Source organism: Pan paniscus, chromosome 5 (genome assembly GCF_029289425.2).
Source record: "Pan paniscus chromosome 5, NHGRI_mPanPan1-v2.0_pri, whole genome shotgun sequence".
Lineage (NCBI taxonomy): Eukaryota > Metazoa > Chordata > Mammalia > Primates > Hominidae > Pan > Pan paniscus.
Window position 1 is genome coordinate 129,432,286 of NC_073254.2, and position 16,425 is coordinate 129,448,710.

Sequence of the window (16,425 nt, forward strand, 5' to 3'; positions counted from 1 at the left end):
AAAAAAGTTTATTTCATTTTCTTTGATTAACAAAGTGTTGGTATCAATTTTTTTTAATCCTTCTGAAGGAAGTAGGCCTCGAGGGAGCCAGAGGGGGAATCCAACCAAAGTGGTATAATGACTTGCTATCTTAACTTTGGACTTTAAAAATGCAGAGAATGTATGTTTCCTGTTTAACCACCTATTTTCCTTCTTACACTCTCTTCCTTCTTTTCTTTCTACAAGTATTTATTAAGCACCTACTATATCTCAAGCACTGTTGTAGTACGTGGGATACCATAGTGAATAAAATAGATAAAAATTTCTGCCCCCATGGAATTTAGAGAAACAGACAATAAACAAATGAACTAAGAAACATATGGTAGTATGTCTAATGATGAAAAGTGCTAGGAAGAAAGATAAAACAAGGTAAGGAGTAGGAGGGTGGCAGGAGGGGTGAGCGGAGTGTGTGGACAGGAAGATGGCAGTTTCATATAGGGTGGTCCGGTAAGGCCTTGCTCAGATAATCTCTGGGCAATAATCAGAAACAGACAGTGGGGTTGGGGGCAGGGGGTGAAACAAGGGATACCTGCAGGAACAGGCTGGGCAGTATGTGCCCCAGGCAAAATAAACGAGGCCTCAGGGCCCATGCATGCTTGATGTGCTTAGGAGGCAGCCAGAGGCTGTGTGTGCAACCGAGTGTGTAAGAGGTCAGAAGATAAGATGTGAGGAGGAGGGGCAGGCAGTGTTGACTGGGTACAGCCTGTTAGTCCCAAAGGGCAAGCAACAGCGCCTGGAGGCATCCTAAGGCACAGCACAAAACCACGTTTAGCTCCTATCCTCCAAAATTCTACATAGTCCCGTGGTATAAGAGGCATGTGAACCACAGCAACTTCATCTTGAATAGGAGCTGGGTAAAATGAGGCTGAGACCTACTGGGTTGCATTCCCAGATGGTTATAGCATTCTGAGTCACAGGATTAGACAGGAGGTTGGCACAAGATACAGGTCATTAAGACCTTGCTGATAAAACAGGCTGCAGTAAAGAAGCCAGCCAAAATCCACCAAAACCAAGATGGCGATGAGAGTGACCTCTGGTCGTCCTCACTGCTATACTCCCATTAGCGCCATGACAGTTTACAAATGCCATGGCAACATCAGGAAGTTACCCTGTATGGTCTCAAAAAGGGAAGCATGAATTATCCACCTTTAGCATATAATCAAGAAATAGCCATAAAAATGGGCAACCAGCAGCTCTCAGGGGCTGCTGTGTCTACAGAGTAGCCATTCTTCTGTTCCTTTACTTTCCTAATAAACTTACTTTCACTTTACTCAACAAACTTGCCCTGAATTCTTTCTTGTGAGAGATTCAAGAACCCTCTCTTGGGGTCTGGATCGTGGGAACTGGACATCTGTAGGGAGAGAGGATGTTTCCAGAGTTTGGCACTTCCAACACACCAGGTCATTGAATCCTCACCACATCCTGTGATATTCTTATCATTATCCCCATTTTATGATTAAGAAACTGATTCAGAGAGGCTAAGCAGCTTATCAAGATGGTATAACTTACATGAATCAGAGCTTGGATTTGAATCTAGCAATCCAACTTTTTCCCAAGCCGTCCTTAACATTGCTGTCTCACTGTTTGAAAATATGACCCAAGATCTGTGCACTTTACTATTTGGAAATTTTACTTTAAATAAATAAAAACACAAACAAATAATATGACCTACTTTTCCCAAATCTTGCAAGGGTGGTGGGAGCTAAGCAAAAACAAAAATAAAACGAAACAAAAGAATACAGCATCTGAGGCTGGGTGTGGTGGCTCATGCCTGTAATCCCAGCACTTTGGGAGGCTGAGGCATGTGGATCACCTGAGGTCAGGAGTTCAAGGCCAGCCTGGCCAACACGGCAAACCTGTCTCTACTAAAAAAATACAAAAATTAGCCAGGTGTAGGGGTGGGCCCCTGCAATCCTGGCTACTCGGGAGGCTGAGGCAGGGAGAATTGCTTGAACCTGGGAGGTGGAGCTTGCAGTGAGCCGAGATCGTGCCACTGCACTACAGCCTGGGCGACAGAGCGAGACTCTGTTTCAAAAAAAAAAAAAAAAAAAAAAAGAACACAGCATCTGAAAGCCTAGCACATGAGAGTCAACACTGAACTCATTGTCAGGAGCCCCTAATATTAACAGGACCCCTTGAGAAATGTTTTATACTAACAAAAAATAGAAAACCATCTAAATGTTCACCAATGGGGAATTAATTAAACTGGTGTAGCAATATGATAAAAAAAAACTAGGCAGATGCTAAACATTTTGTATGTTTATGTTCATTGGCATGGTTAGATAGACACCACATATTCAGTGGAAAGACACAAAATGGAAAAACACTTGAAAGTGAGGTTAGATAACAATATTTGTGGTACGATCTCACTGTGGAGAAACCAAAGGGAAAATACCTGCTTTAATATGTAGGATGCTTGGAATATATCTATATATTTCTCCTCGTCAGCCTCAGAATGTTCCAGATCATATAAAAAATGGTAAAAACTAATTTAAACTTCTCCATGTGTCATCGAGTTCAAGCAAATTTCCTTTGACACTAAGCCAATTATGTGTAAATTACTGCCTGGTTGCTTCCTATGGACTATCCCCCAAAAGGCGCCCAAAATTCAATTCCATGCTTTTAATCAGACACCTAGTCTATGTAAAACCAAAGGACTGACCTGAAAAGAAAGAGAACATAGAAACCAAAATCCTTTAGACATTTCTTTTTACTTGTAATAATGTAAGATGTTTGGTGAGAAATAAGTTGTTTTCCATTTACTATATTTTCAAATTCCCACTCTTAGTATACTTATTAAAACCACTGTATTTCTAGGTACTATGTATTTAGGTGAGCATTTAAAATTTGTAAAAATAAAAATGGTAAAATAAAATGTCACCCTACTCTCCTATGTCATTTTTGAATTTGGAATATTCCTGGTAACATAAATTAGATTTATTTATTTTAATAATTAGGGTGTTTTTTAAAGAATACAAATATCTTACTTCATTATTTGGCTATATAAAGCATTCTTTAAATACGTCTAATTTTAAGTATATCTAATTCTACATACATTTCATAAAGATAAACGCAAGTTTGGACCTTCTCATTTGATATTGCAATTAACTCATATTTAAGTTTTTAAACTTACCCCCTCCTTGTATCCAGCCATTCTGTACTATTCGATGAAAAATGGAATTTTTGTAATGTAGTCTTATGCCACGTTGAGAAAACCCTGCTTTTCCTGTGCACAAGACCTGAAAATTTTTACATGTTTTGGGACACACATCACAGTATAGCTACAAAATAAAGACAAAAGGTTTCAAAGATTAAATATTTAACACTCCAACAGTTATAGATCCTACCCCCACAAACTTACATATTAAAAAAAAGTATCACCTCAAAAATCAATCTTCCAATTGGAGAAGAATCAATACAAATGTCCAAAAACACGAAATCATGCTGTGAAGATTAAGGAGAATCATATAATGCAGGTCAAAGTCTTACAAGAAAGTTTTCAGAAATGACCAAAAATACAGCAGATACAATATTTTTAGTGAAAAGATTTCAATAACATTACCAATGGATAATATTACAGTAAAATTAAGTGAATGACCTGTATTAGTTTATTTCATTTTATCAAGTTTTTATAACCCACTTTACACATTTTAATTTTTATTATTGTATTTATTTATTTATTTATTTTTGAGACAGGGTCTGGCTCTGTCCCCCAGGCTGGGGTGTAGTGGCACCATCTTGGCTCATTGCAGCCTCAACCTCCTGGGCTCAAGTGATCCTTCCACCGCAGCCTCTGAAGTAGCTGGAACTACACACATGCACCACCACCAGCCCCAGCTAATTTTTGTATTTTTGATAGAGATGGGGTTTCACCACGTTGCCCAGGGTGGTCTCGAACTCCTGAGCTCAAGGGATCGCCTACCTTGGCCTCCCCAAAGTACTGGAATTACAGGCGTGAGCCACCGCCGCACCCAGCCCACATTATACATTTTAAAAACCTTTCCAGAGTGAAAGCTCTGGAGAACATTAACCTATCTCACAAGAGTGAAACACATGGCCTAGATATCTACCACATCACAACTAGGTGTGGAAATAGCCACACCTAGTGTGGGGAAGAAAACAGACCGGGGATTCTTCTCTACTTCGCTTCTTTCCTATTTTTGGGAAGGATCCATCATGAACATCATGGATTTGGTTACTGTGCGTCCTGGATTTTCAGAGACAGCACAGATTAGCTAACCAGAGCCAGGCCATATCTGTTCTGAGTGGGAAAATCAGGTCCCTATATCCATAGCAGGTGTAGCACCAGAGATAGGGAAGAGAAGGATGCTGGGCTTTCAAGTTATATTCAATAATACCCTCACGTGCACAGATGCCCCCAGCTTGTCTTCACTTGATATCCTTTCTCATAGAGGAAAACATTTGTGAGACCTTGTCTAGCTCTACAAAGAGGCATTCAAAATGAAAATGCTAGTTTCAACATAATAGCATTCATTTAGGGGCTAAAGCACATTTAATGGAGTACATTTCAAGTCTTGGGCACCATTCTCCTACATTAAAATGCCACCCTGGTTCATGCCTGTAATCCCAGCACTTTAGGAGGCCAAGGTGGGTGGATCCCTTGAGCCCAGGAGTTTGAAACCAGCCTGGGCAACATGGTGAGACCCTGTCTTTACAAAAAAATTAAGAAATTAGCTGGGCATGATGGCATGTGTCTGTAGTCCCAGCTACTTGGAAGACTGAGGCAATAGGACCATCTGAGCCCAGGGAGGTTGAGGCTGCAGTGAGCTATGATTGTGCCACTGCACTACAGCCTGGGTGACAGAGTGAGACCCTATGAAGAAAAAAAACCAAAAAAAACCACCTTATTGAGCAAGGTGCATAACTTGTCCTGTCCTCTTTCTTAAGAATCTAGGAAACATGAAATTAAATGTATCATATTTTTTATGTCACTCTAATTTTTTTAATGAAAAGACTGAAATAATATTGTGCTATCTGGCATCTAGCAATGAAATGTTCCATCCATACTAATTAAAATTAATTTGCGCCTCTCAGCTTCTATACTACAAGTTTTTAAGTATAAAACAGAATAGTGTAACTAAAGAATAGGAGGCATAATACAGTAAACTTCAGAGGCTCAGGAGGATAAAGAGGATATATTGGAAATCATGGCTGACTTAGGAAATGGACTTACTGTCCATTCAGACACCATTAAACTTCCCTGCGCATCAAGATATTATCTTTATGAGATAGTCCAGAATAGATAGTTCTGAAAATGCCAATAAGAGTTCAAATGAATGCAACACAAGGTAATGTCCCAGTCATCTAGCAGCCAAACAGGCAAGCATATTTATCTACCATATGGTTCTAACCGGAAGTAAACAAATCCCTGGGTTTTATTCAGCAAGAAAAGTCCACCCTCTGTGCAAAAAAAATCTATTGTCTCTGGAACGCTTCATGACTATCCTCTATCCTCACTGCCACGAATTATCTCGGGCTTTCATTATGTCCAGCCCATGCTGCTATCCAATCCCCTGCTCCCAAGCTCTCCCCTACTCCAGCCTGCTTCTGCACAGACCTAAACATTTTTCCAGAAAAACAGAGGATTACGTCATACTCTTTTATGGAAAGCTCTGTTGGTTCAGTTTCCTTCTGGATAAAATCCAACTCCTTCGTTCAGATGGACAATAAATCATAATCCAGCCTCAATCTTTCTTTAGGATCTATTGGATTTTTTTTTTTCCTAATTAAAATCTGAGTACCCTTCCTATCTGGGGAACTCCTCACAGGGTCCCACCACCTTCACTAGAACCTAAAGGGGCCAGATTCTCCCTCTCCCCATGCTGAGAGCACCAGGTTTTGGGAATATGACTTAGCCTTGCCAGCTAGGTGCTCCTGCCTGGGCTTAGGTCTCCAGGGAGTGATGAAAAGACACTGAAGCATTGAACAGTTAATCTCATTGAAGGTGGTGGTGTGAACAAGGGCCAGCAGTGCCATGGCAGTTCCCTGGCAGCACATCCCTGCAGTGTGACTCTGGCCATGTCTTCCTGCTGCCAGGCCTCATTGGTTCCCGCCTGTTTTCCAAAGCTGTTGTCCAGCTTTCCTGTCAATTGTGAGATAACAGCATCCTTTCAATACATACCTTTTCGCCTTCGATCAATCAGAGGAGCTTGGTAATGCTGGCACCAAGAATCTTGACTGAAACTCATCTTCCCAGCTTCTTTCCCCACAAATTCTGGCCTCCTTGCTGTCCCCCTGCCATTCCCAGGGCATGTACAGCTAGACTCCTGACCCTTTGGGAATTAACTGTTTGAACATTAAATGCCTCCCCACACCCCAGAGTTTCTAGCATTGTCAAAGTGCACTGTTTATTCAATCAAACACGCACTGAGCACCTATTATGTTTCAGGTCTGTTTGAGCAGTGGTTCAACAAGGATGAATGAGACAAGGCCTTTACCTATGCACAGCTCAGATCTTAGCATTGGCTCACTGTAGGCACAGGCCGCCATGGGCATGAAATGATTTTCTGCACAATGCAGTTGTTGCTACAAGAAGGTTTCTGAGCAGGACTGCAAAGTCCCTCCACCCCTACTGCCATCACATCCTGATAACTATCTCTCACCCCTGGACCTCATGCTTCATGACTATCCTCTGCCACTGGAAACCTCCCCACTGGCACAGCCTGTCTGGGCTTGCTCTTGCTAACTATGTGTTCATACTTTTTTTTTTTTTTTTTTGAGACGGAGTCTCGCTCTGCACCAGGCTGGAGTGCAGTGGTGCGATCTCGGCTCACTGCAACCTCCACCTCCCAGGTTTAAGTGATTCTCCTGCTTCAGCCTCCCGAGTAGCTGGGATTACAGGTACATGCCACCACGCCCAGCTAATTTTTGTATTTTTAGTAGAGATGGCGTTTCACCGTGTTGGCCAGGATGGTCTCGATCTCTTGACCTTGTGATCCACCTGCCTCGGCCTCCCAAAGTAATGGGATTACAGGCATGAGCCACCGCGCCCGGCCTGTGTTCATGCTTTAAAATGTCACCTTTCTTCAAACAACTTTCCATTCTCTTAGCTCAGCAGCTCTTGCCTAGATGTTGGACAGTCTTAATTTAAATATTTCACACTCAAGATGAATGGATGATAGGTTTTACCTTCTCTGAGGGGGTGGTCTTTATATTTTAAAATAGGTAATTCATGCATATAAATCTCTAATGGGAAGTAAAAATGTCTGCACAGAGATGATCTCCCCGTGCAGCCCACGGGCTGTGAGACACACTTGCTTTACATACCACCATATTACAATCTTTTGTAAATGGAAATGGAACTAGGCTTTAAACTTAGTCTCCTACTTTTTTATAATCTCCTTCATTAGGACATCAATAATTAATGCTGAATCAATATAAAGGGTCAAAGATTCCATGATTTTTCTTTAAAAGTTAGTATAACTTGCCTTGGTGTCTCTTAAGAATTTAGCGGAAAAATCCTCAGTAAGTGCGTCATAAAGTGCAGAGGGTTTAATGTCAACTATATCCCACACCTCGTGGGCCCATTTCTGCAGATCCAATGCATCACCCAGAAACTGACCATTAACAAAAGAAATCACAGAGGAAGAATATTCCCAGGTTTCATTTTTGAGTTCCTGTAAGGGAAAAGGACAAAAAAAAAAAAAAAACGTAAGAAGTGGGGGGAAAACTTGCTAAACCCATAAGCCAGAGCTTAGGATCAACTCTAGGTCTGAATTTGTCAACTCTAGTATTGAATCTTTTAAAAATAAGTTTTTATCGTCCTTCAGAATTTTGCTCTCAGAAAGAACTTAAGAACATTTTTAAGAATCTGACATCACTAAAAGTAAAGAATGATCTAAAAAGTATCATAAAAATGTTACAAATGAAAAAAAATTTATCTGAGGAATGTGAGCCCCTTTAAATTATCATGCCCAGAAAGGCATTTAAAATGTAATAGCAGTTATGTCTCACTCTCCCTTGAGCTAAATAATTACCTCCACTTACTATGTGGGCTCTAGACTGACACCAAACAGCCATAAAAAGCCATCCACCCTATAGTTCAACAACATATAGCCAATTGCTAACCAATGTTATTTCTGTAAATCAATGACAATTCCTGACCAACAGCTTTTGTAATCGCCCCTTCTTCTGATTCATTCTTTTTTCTTTAAACACTTGAGCCTCTATTTTGTTCTCTGGAGCACTCCCCAAGGCAACTTGGAAATGTGTCCTGGGCTGCAGTCCTCAACCTTGGCCCAAATTAACACTCTATATTAATTTTGTTTCAGCTTCTTCCTTTTAGGTCGACACATTAATAGAAGATAAATGGTAATCTGGTAACAAAAATCATCATGAGCCTGGCATACCTGTTATATTAACTTGCAAACAAAATTCAGTCTCTGTCTTCATTCCTAAAGCACATTTTACTGTGTGCATACTTGGAAAGGATAGGGGGTCCAGGTAAGACATGGGGTTCAATGCAGAGGATTGGGAAAATGTTTTTTGGGTAGTGTGGGGCTTAAGGTTAGGAAATGACTTACGAGGGTCAACAGGGATTTCTGGGGCACAACTAGGAGCAGTGAGGAAGAAAACTCACCTTCCTCAGCACAGTGCCTTCAGCCCCTCAAAATGCAGTGTGTTAGTGTTTTCATCAACACAACGCTGATGGTAAACCTTCTAAATCTCCGGTGGGCTTGAGGGACATCCCCTCTGAGGAGATCTGGTTTATTATTACCCAGTACCAGCCAGGCAAACCATGAATAATTTGGAACAGCCATGCTCAAACTTTCGTGGGCAATGAGAATCACTGAATCTGAGATTCTCATTGATCTCAGATTCTCAGAATCACAGAATCTGAGTCCCCTCTCCCTTTCCCCCAATATTCTCATTCTAGGATGGTGCCTGAGAATTTGCATTTATTTATTTGTTTTTTTGGAGATGAAGTCTCACTATATTGCCTAGGCTGGTCCTGAATTCCTGGGCTCAAGATCCTCCCACCTCAGCCTCCCAAAGTGTTGGGATTATAGGTGTGAGCCACTGTAACCCGCCAGAATGTGGATTTCTAACAACCTCCTAGGAGGTGCTGATGTTGCTGTTCTAGAGACTGCACTTGGAGAAATACTAGGTTGAGGAACAGTTTACATTCAACTTGCCAACTTGCTTCATTCTCCTCAGCAGATTTAATATCCTATTGCTTGCTTCCTATGCCCTTATCAAAACCTGCTTCTAGGCAGAGAAGAGACTTGCTTATGCTGAACTATAAATCACTGATAGAGCCAGTGGGTCGATACTTCCTGGAGTGTTTAAATTTATCAGTGTCATCATATTTTACAGGACCCAAAACTTACTTTCTTTCTTTTTTTTTTTTTTTTTTTGAGACCGAGTCTTGCTCTGTCACCCAGGCTGGAGTGCAATGGTGTGATCTCAGCTCACTGCAACTTCTGCCTCCTATGTTCAAGTGATTCTCCTGCCTCAGCCTCCCGAGTAGCTGGGATTACAGGCGCCCGCCACCATGCCCAGCTAATTTTTGTATTTTTAGTAGAAATGGGGTTTCACCATGTTGGCCAGGCTGGTCTCAAACTCCTGACCTCAGGTGATCTGCCCGCCTCGGCCTCCCAAAGTGTTGGGATTACAGGCGTGAGCCACCACACCCTGCCAGGACCCAGAACTTTCTAAACGGGAGAAAAAAATGTCACTGTGGATATTTTAGCTAGCTTGGTAGGAAAAATGCAGTAGAAGGTATGTTTTATTTGGAGGCTAAAGATGTAAATGCCTTCCTCTGTCTCCTCTATACTTAGGGAGGTGTGCTCGCCTGCCTCATGTGAACAGCATGGACCTGATGGTTTCTAGGGCCTTCAGCACTAAGAGTATGAGGCTGCCTTCTTTGGAGCAGAGAGAGGGACCTTCCCAATGGCCCTGAAGCCATCCACTTAGGGTGGCACTTCATTCTGCTGAAGCCTAAGGCCAGTTGAACCTAGTGAGTTCAGAGAGACCAAATGAGCTAAGAAGCACTACTTATGACACAAGACACAATACTTACATTGATGAAGGACAAGGGACTACCTGAGAAGGAAGAAAAGGTTAAGGTAACAAACAGCCAGAGGACAAGGGAGGGAGGGGGATGAAAGGAAGGATAAGGAATATCACAGGTGGAACGAAGCAGCAATGATGAACTGGAAAGCCTCATTCAAGACCCATGAGAAAGGCAGGAGGAAGAGAACACAAAACATCTTGAGGTAACCTAGGCTGAAAGGGGAGGGAAACTGGGGAATAGAATCCACACCAATTTCCTAGAGTCCAGTGGGAATTCAAAAGAGGAGTGGGTGCAAACCACAAACCATGAGACAGTTTTCCTGTGGGTGGAGAGCATTACACTGGTAGGTCACATAACAAGTTTGATAAAAAAGAAAAAAAAAAAGTATTGTTTTACGTTAGGGTGACCAACAGTTTTGGTCTGCCTAGGACTATCCTACTTTTAGCACCAAAATTCCCACATCCTAGGAAACCCCTCAGTCCCAGGCAAACCAGGACCATTTGTCACCGAGTTGTTGGAAGGATTATAATTTATGTATATAAGCTGGGCACAGTGGCTCACACCTGTAATCCCAACACTTTGGGAGGCCAAGGTAGGAGGGCTGCTTGAAGCCAGAAGTTTGAGACCAGCTTGGCCAAAATAGCGAGACCCTGTTTCTACAAAGAAAAAAAAAGAATATATATGTGTGTTTGTGTGTGTGTGTGTGTGTGTGTGTGTGTGTGTGTGTGTGTGTGTGTCTAGAATACTGTCTGTCATATAATAAGCAGAATTGTAAGTGTTTGGTTCTATTTGAATTCCAATGAGAATCTTTTAAGGCTATGAACATGTGAGGCTTAACAAATGGTATTCTTATTCAGTCTTGCACCGTTCATGTGACTGAACAGAGAATGAAGTGGTCTCATAAAACCGCGCTGCCTCCATGATAATTAATCACAGGATCACAGGACATCCTTGTGCAACCCAGCACAGAACAATCGAAACTGCTCTGGTCAAGGGAAATGAGGTTTCATCAGCCATGGGGGAGATGGGGTGGGGCAGGGAAACTAGGACTGGGACCATCTACAAGACTAGGCCAGGGGTGACAAGCATCCCACCCTCCCCAACACAGGATATTGCTAAGCCAGGATGCCACCTTAGCATTCTTCTCATCACATGCTCCAGGCAGCACTACCAACTGAACAGGTTGTCACCCAACAGGAAAACTATCATCCCTGGACAAGCTCTGCTAGCCCTAAGGTGTGGAGTTCTCTGAGGGTATAGATAGAGGGGAGAATGCAGAGAAGGAAGCTTCAACTAGGACAGGGTTGCCCTGTGGGAGCTTGGTGTCTGTCATCAGAGCTTCCCCAGGCAACAGTCCCACAGAAGCCCCTGGCTGTCTCTGTGATGTACACCATCAACACTTTCCAGAGTTTAAGGGCCAAGAGGGCCAGGCCACATTAACCTGCTCGGTGCCAGGGTGTGAGAGGAAGTATAAGTGATGTGCAGGGAGACAGGGTAACTAACCATCATCAGCGGCAAACGGCACCATTGATTTTACCTTTATCTCATGCTTTCCAAAGGAAAATTCTGTAAATGTTGCACTTTTTTTTTTTTTTTTTGGAGACAGAGTCTCACTCTGTCACCAAGCTGGAGTACAGTGGTGGGATCTTGGCTCACTGCAACCTCCGACTTCTTGGTTCAAGCGATTCTCCTGCCTCAGCCTCCAAAGTAGCTGGGATTATAGGCACGCGCCACCATGCCCAGCTAATTTTTGTATTTTTCGTAAAGACGGAGTTTCACTACGTTGGCCAGGATGGTCTTGATCTCCTGACCTCATGATTGGCCTGCCTTGGCCTCCCAAAGTGCTGGGATTACAGGTGTGGGCCACCACACCCAGCCCAAATGTTGTAGTCAAAAACAAAAACAAGAACAAAAAACAGCTTGGTGGCCGAGCTCAGTGACTCACGCCTGTAATCCCAGCACTTTGGGAGGCCGAGGTGGGTGGATCACTTGAGCTCAGGAGTTTGAGACTACCCTGGGCAACATGGCGAAACCCCATCTGTTAAAAAAATACAAAAACTAGCCAGGTGTGGTGGCGTGTGCCTGTAATCCCAGCTACTTGCGGGGCTGAGGTAGGAGGATTGCTTGAATCCAGGAGGTTGAAGCTGCAGTGAGCCAAGATCGCCCCACTGCACTCCAGCCTGGGTAACAGAGTGAGACTCTGTCTCAAAAACAAAACACCTAGCTTGGTAAATGATTAATACAACTTAGGAAAAGTACATAATGTAGAGAAATAAAATCTAGTTACACTAAAATTACTCTTTCAGTTTTTCCAAAACAACGCATAAATAATTCAGGCAAAACTTGGCTTGTTGTCTATATCCCCCACACCCCAAATATCCTTTACCCTTTTTTTCTCCTGTAGATATTGATGCCATGCAAATTCTTGAAGAGGAACTAATATAGGATCTTCAAATTTGGATGGATGATTATTCTTCAGATTCTGGATTTTGAAATAGAATAATTATTTTAGAGTTAGTTCTCTCTTAAAGTCAAAATCATGTTCCCCAATTTTTACGGGGTTTCCAGAAGTTTTATACAACACACGCCCAGGCCATGCAGTCTGACTGAGATATTCCTTGCTCGCTGTCAGAGGCCCTTGTGTTCACCTCCAAGTTGCTCCCCAGTCCAGGGAGCTTATTTGTATAAGTGCCTCGAAGCCAAGAACTATGTCTTAGAGGCTGGGCGCAGTGGCTCACACCTGTAATCTCAGCACTTTGGGAGGCTGAGGTGGGCAGATCACCTGAGGTCAGGACATTGAGACCAGCCTGGCCAACATGGCAAAAACGTGTCTCTACTAAAAATACAAAAAAATTAGCCAGGCATGGTGGGTGTGTGCCTGTAATCCCAGCTACTTGGGAGGCTGAGGCAAGAGAATCACTTGAACCTGGGAGGCAGAGGTTGCAGTGAGCAGAGATCACGCCACTGCACTCCAGCCTGGGTGACAGAGTGGGACTCTATTTCAAAAAACAAAAAACAAAAAAACAAAACAAACAAAAAAAACTCTGTCTTAGTATTCCTATATTCCCACCTGCCACAATCTCTGGCACACAGCAGCTGAATAAAGAAAGGAATACATAAATGGGTTAACGCCAATAGCTTTGTGATATGCTATGTTCTTTAAGACTAGTTTTTCCCTAAGTACAACTCTTGCTAAACCTCGGTGGATCTACAGACACTTTACTTATAACTAAAATAAATAAATAAATGTTCTTGCTTTAATTCACTGATGAATGGGGGATGACCAAAAAGATAATAACGTTGTGGTTATACCCCTTAGGAAAAAGAGAAGTATGAAATCAGTTTAGGTTTAGATACGGAATATGTTTTAGTTTGACATAGATTGTCTGCAGGAATCAGAGAAAATTCTTATTGGTTAGCAATCCAGGCTTGGTTCTTGATATTCGTTATACTTTGTCTCCCTCTAAAGCAAGAGAACGCAGGTGAAGCAGTAACAGGCCTCTTTTCTGAGTGGGTTTGGGAAGTAGATGGACCAAACGGAAAAGTGACAGCTGCTGCAGGTGGCACTTCCCTGCTAGGGACAGTGCCTGGAGGTCCTGTCGTGGTCCAAAAGAGGGTGCTGGCCTAGCACAGGTCATCAGGGGTAAGTATTCCAAGGGGAGAAAACCAGGATGTGAGTGTGGCCTACTTTGGGAATACTCACGAAGAGGGCAACAATAATTAGGCCATTTCCTTCTGTCCCCAAGCAATAGCTGACGCATCTTGTTTCTCAGTTCCAGTGTCTGTGCTCAGTTTGAGGCAATACTGCAGGTTGACTACTATTTCTTTTCTTTTTTTTTTTTTTTTTTTTTGAGATGGAGTCTTGCTCTGTTGCCCAGGATGGAGTGCAGCGGTGTGACCTCAGCTCACTGCAACCTCCGTCTCCTGGGTTCAAGCAATTCTCCTACCTCAGCCTCCCAAGTAGCTGGGATTACAGGCACCCACCACCACGCCCAGCTAATTTTTGCATTTTTAGCAGAGACGAGGTTTCACCATGTTGGCCAGGCTGGTCTTGGCCAGGCTGGTCTTGAACTCCTGACCTTAGGCGATCTGCCTGCCTCAGCCTCCTGAAGTGCTGGGATTACAGGCGTGAGCCACCGCACCTGGCCCGGTTGACTGCTATTTCTAACCATCTGGAATAAACTATAAATCCAGCAGTTTTCAAATGAAACACATCATGTCTTTTTAGTAATTTAGTATTTGTTGTAGAACGGACTATATCCAAATGAAAATGTATGCAATATTTGTTCCTATTCTCTACAAATTTCAATCTTTTGTGTGTTTGGTTTTTACATTTTGTTTTTTATTTTTCAATTGACATATAATAATTGCACATATTTATGGGGTAGTGATGTCTCCATACATATAATGTATACTTATCATTAGCATATCCATCATCTCAAACATTTATTATTTCTTTGTGTTGGGAACATTCAACACAAATCTAAATCTTTGTCATTTAATCAGGCATCTGGGATCGCTCACAAATTATCATGTTAGGAATACATTCAGATATCCTTTATTATGACAGAACTAGAGGCTGGGCGTGGTGGCCCATGCCTATAATCCCAGCACTTCGGGAGGTCGAGGAGGATTGCTTGAGCCCAGGAGTTCAAGACCAGCCTAGGCAACACAGTGAGACCCCCAGCTCTTCCAAAAAAAGAAAAAAAAAACTAGCTGAATTTTCATATTTGAATATAACTACAGTAGGTAAAGTTTAAGAAAGGGAAAATTGACATTATTAATATAATAAAGATATTGTTTTCTCGACCTACTGTCTTCTACATCAGGGGTTGGAGAGGGATAATTTTTAGATTTGTAAACAGTTTTTTTTTTTTTTTTTTAAGACAGTCTCACTCTTGTTGCCCAGGCTGGAGCGCAGTGGCACGATCTCAGCTCACCGAAACCTCCACCTCCCGGGTTCAAGCGATTCTCCAGCCTCAGCTTCCCGAGTAGCTGGGATTACAGGCGCCCGCCACCATGCCTGGATAATTTTTGTATTTTTAGTAGAGATGGGGTTTCACCATGTTGGCCAGGCTGGTCTTGAACTCCTGATTTCGTGATCTGCCCGCCTCAGCCTCCCAAAGTGCTGGGATTACAGGCAAGAGCCACCGCGCTCGGCCTGTAAACAGTTCTAAAAAATCAAAAGAATTGTATTTCACGTTATGTGAAAATTATACGCAAGTCAAATTCAGTGTCCATAATATGGTTTTACTGGAATACTGTCATTCATTTCCATCTCTGTGTCTGCTTTTGCAACACAGGAAAAAGCTAAACAGGTGTGACTGAGACCCTATTGCCAAGAAGGCCTAACATATTTACTAACTGGACTTTACAGAAAAAAACTTGTCAACACTTTCTTTACAATATGGAGTCGGCACAGAAAATATGTGCCTTCAGAAAAAGAGCGAAAAAAAAGAGAAAAAAAAATCTCTGAAACTCATTAAATACATTAACTTTGTAATTAACTTCATGGCCATTAACTTTGGTAATAAAAGGTTGCTGATCCCGTCTGCCCAAGCAGCACAGACAATTTCTACTTTTGATGATTCATGTATTATTTTCACAGACTTCTGATCACTTGTTTTCTTTTTATTATTTATTTATTTTGAGACGGGGTCTGGCTCTGTCGCCCAGGCTGGAGGGCAATGGCGCGATCTCAGCTCACTGCAAACTCCGCCTCCCGGGTTCAAGCGATTCTTGTGCCTCAGCCTCCTGAGTAGCTGGGATTACAGAGACCGCCACCACGCCCGGCTAATTTTTTGTATTTTTAGTAGAAACGGGGTTTCACCATGTTGGCCAGGCTGGTCTAGAACTCCGCCTCTGCCTCCCAAAGTGCTGAGATTATAGGCGTGAGTCACCGCGCCAAGATATCTTCTATTTGGGAACATTTTGTTGTCAAGTATCCAGCTGGGTACTTCGGGAGTTAAAAACATTAATTAAGGCATGGTCCTGGAGTCAAGTGAGCTTCGGCGAGAAGTTTGCCATGGACAGCATTTCTGGAGCAAACCCTGTAAGAAGGGCTGAATTCTACATGCCGACATTTCATACATTTCTCCTGCATTTCAGGTTGTAAGTGTGCTGCAGCATGACTGATCTGGCCAAATTCTTCCAGTTTCCTCAAGTGCTTTTCCTTTAGTATCGTTCTGAGTGTTTACAAAGAAATGATTTTCCAAAGCACTTGTGAAGCATCTAGTTCGATTGGAACGCAGTGACGGCTCTATAAAATTCAAAGAAAAGAATCTCCCCGCATGAATAGTTTACAAAAATCGCTTGGGCCGAGGTGGCGGGGTTGTAAAAATTAGCTAGTT

At 42.5% G+C, this 16,425-nt stretch overlaps 1 protein-coding gene across 7 annotated transcripts in view; it reads right to left on the reverse strand.

The window, feature by feature from the left end:
- Positions 1-16,425, reverse strand: part of PPIL6 (peptidylprolyl isomerase like 6) — a 47,951-nt gene that overhangs the window by 30,962 nt on the left and 564 nt on the right. For 3 of the 7 annotated variants that reach the window (XM_003805515.3, XM_003805516.5, XM_014345439.4), the window contains exons 2-5: positions 12,462-12,557; positions 7,488-7,676; positions 3,421-3,483; positions 3,173-3,320 (exon numbers count right to left, since the gene is read on the reverse strand). In XM_003805515.3, the coding sequence (XP_003805563.1) occupies positions 3,173-3,320; positions 3,421-3,483; positions 7,488-7,676; positions 12,462-12,557 (496 nt within the window). The remainder of the gene's footprint in view (positions 1-3,172; positions 3,321-3,420; positions 3,484-7,487; positions 7,677-12,461; positions 12,558-16,425) is intronic. The other 4 variants (XM_008972114.4, XM_055114036.2, XM_063604982.1 and 1 more) reach the window with 2 other exon arrangements.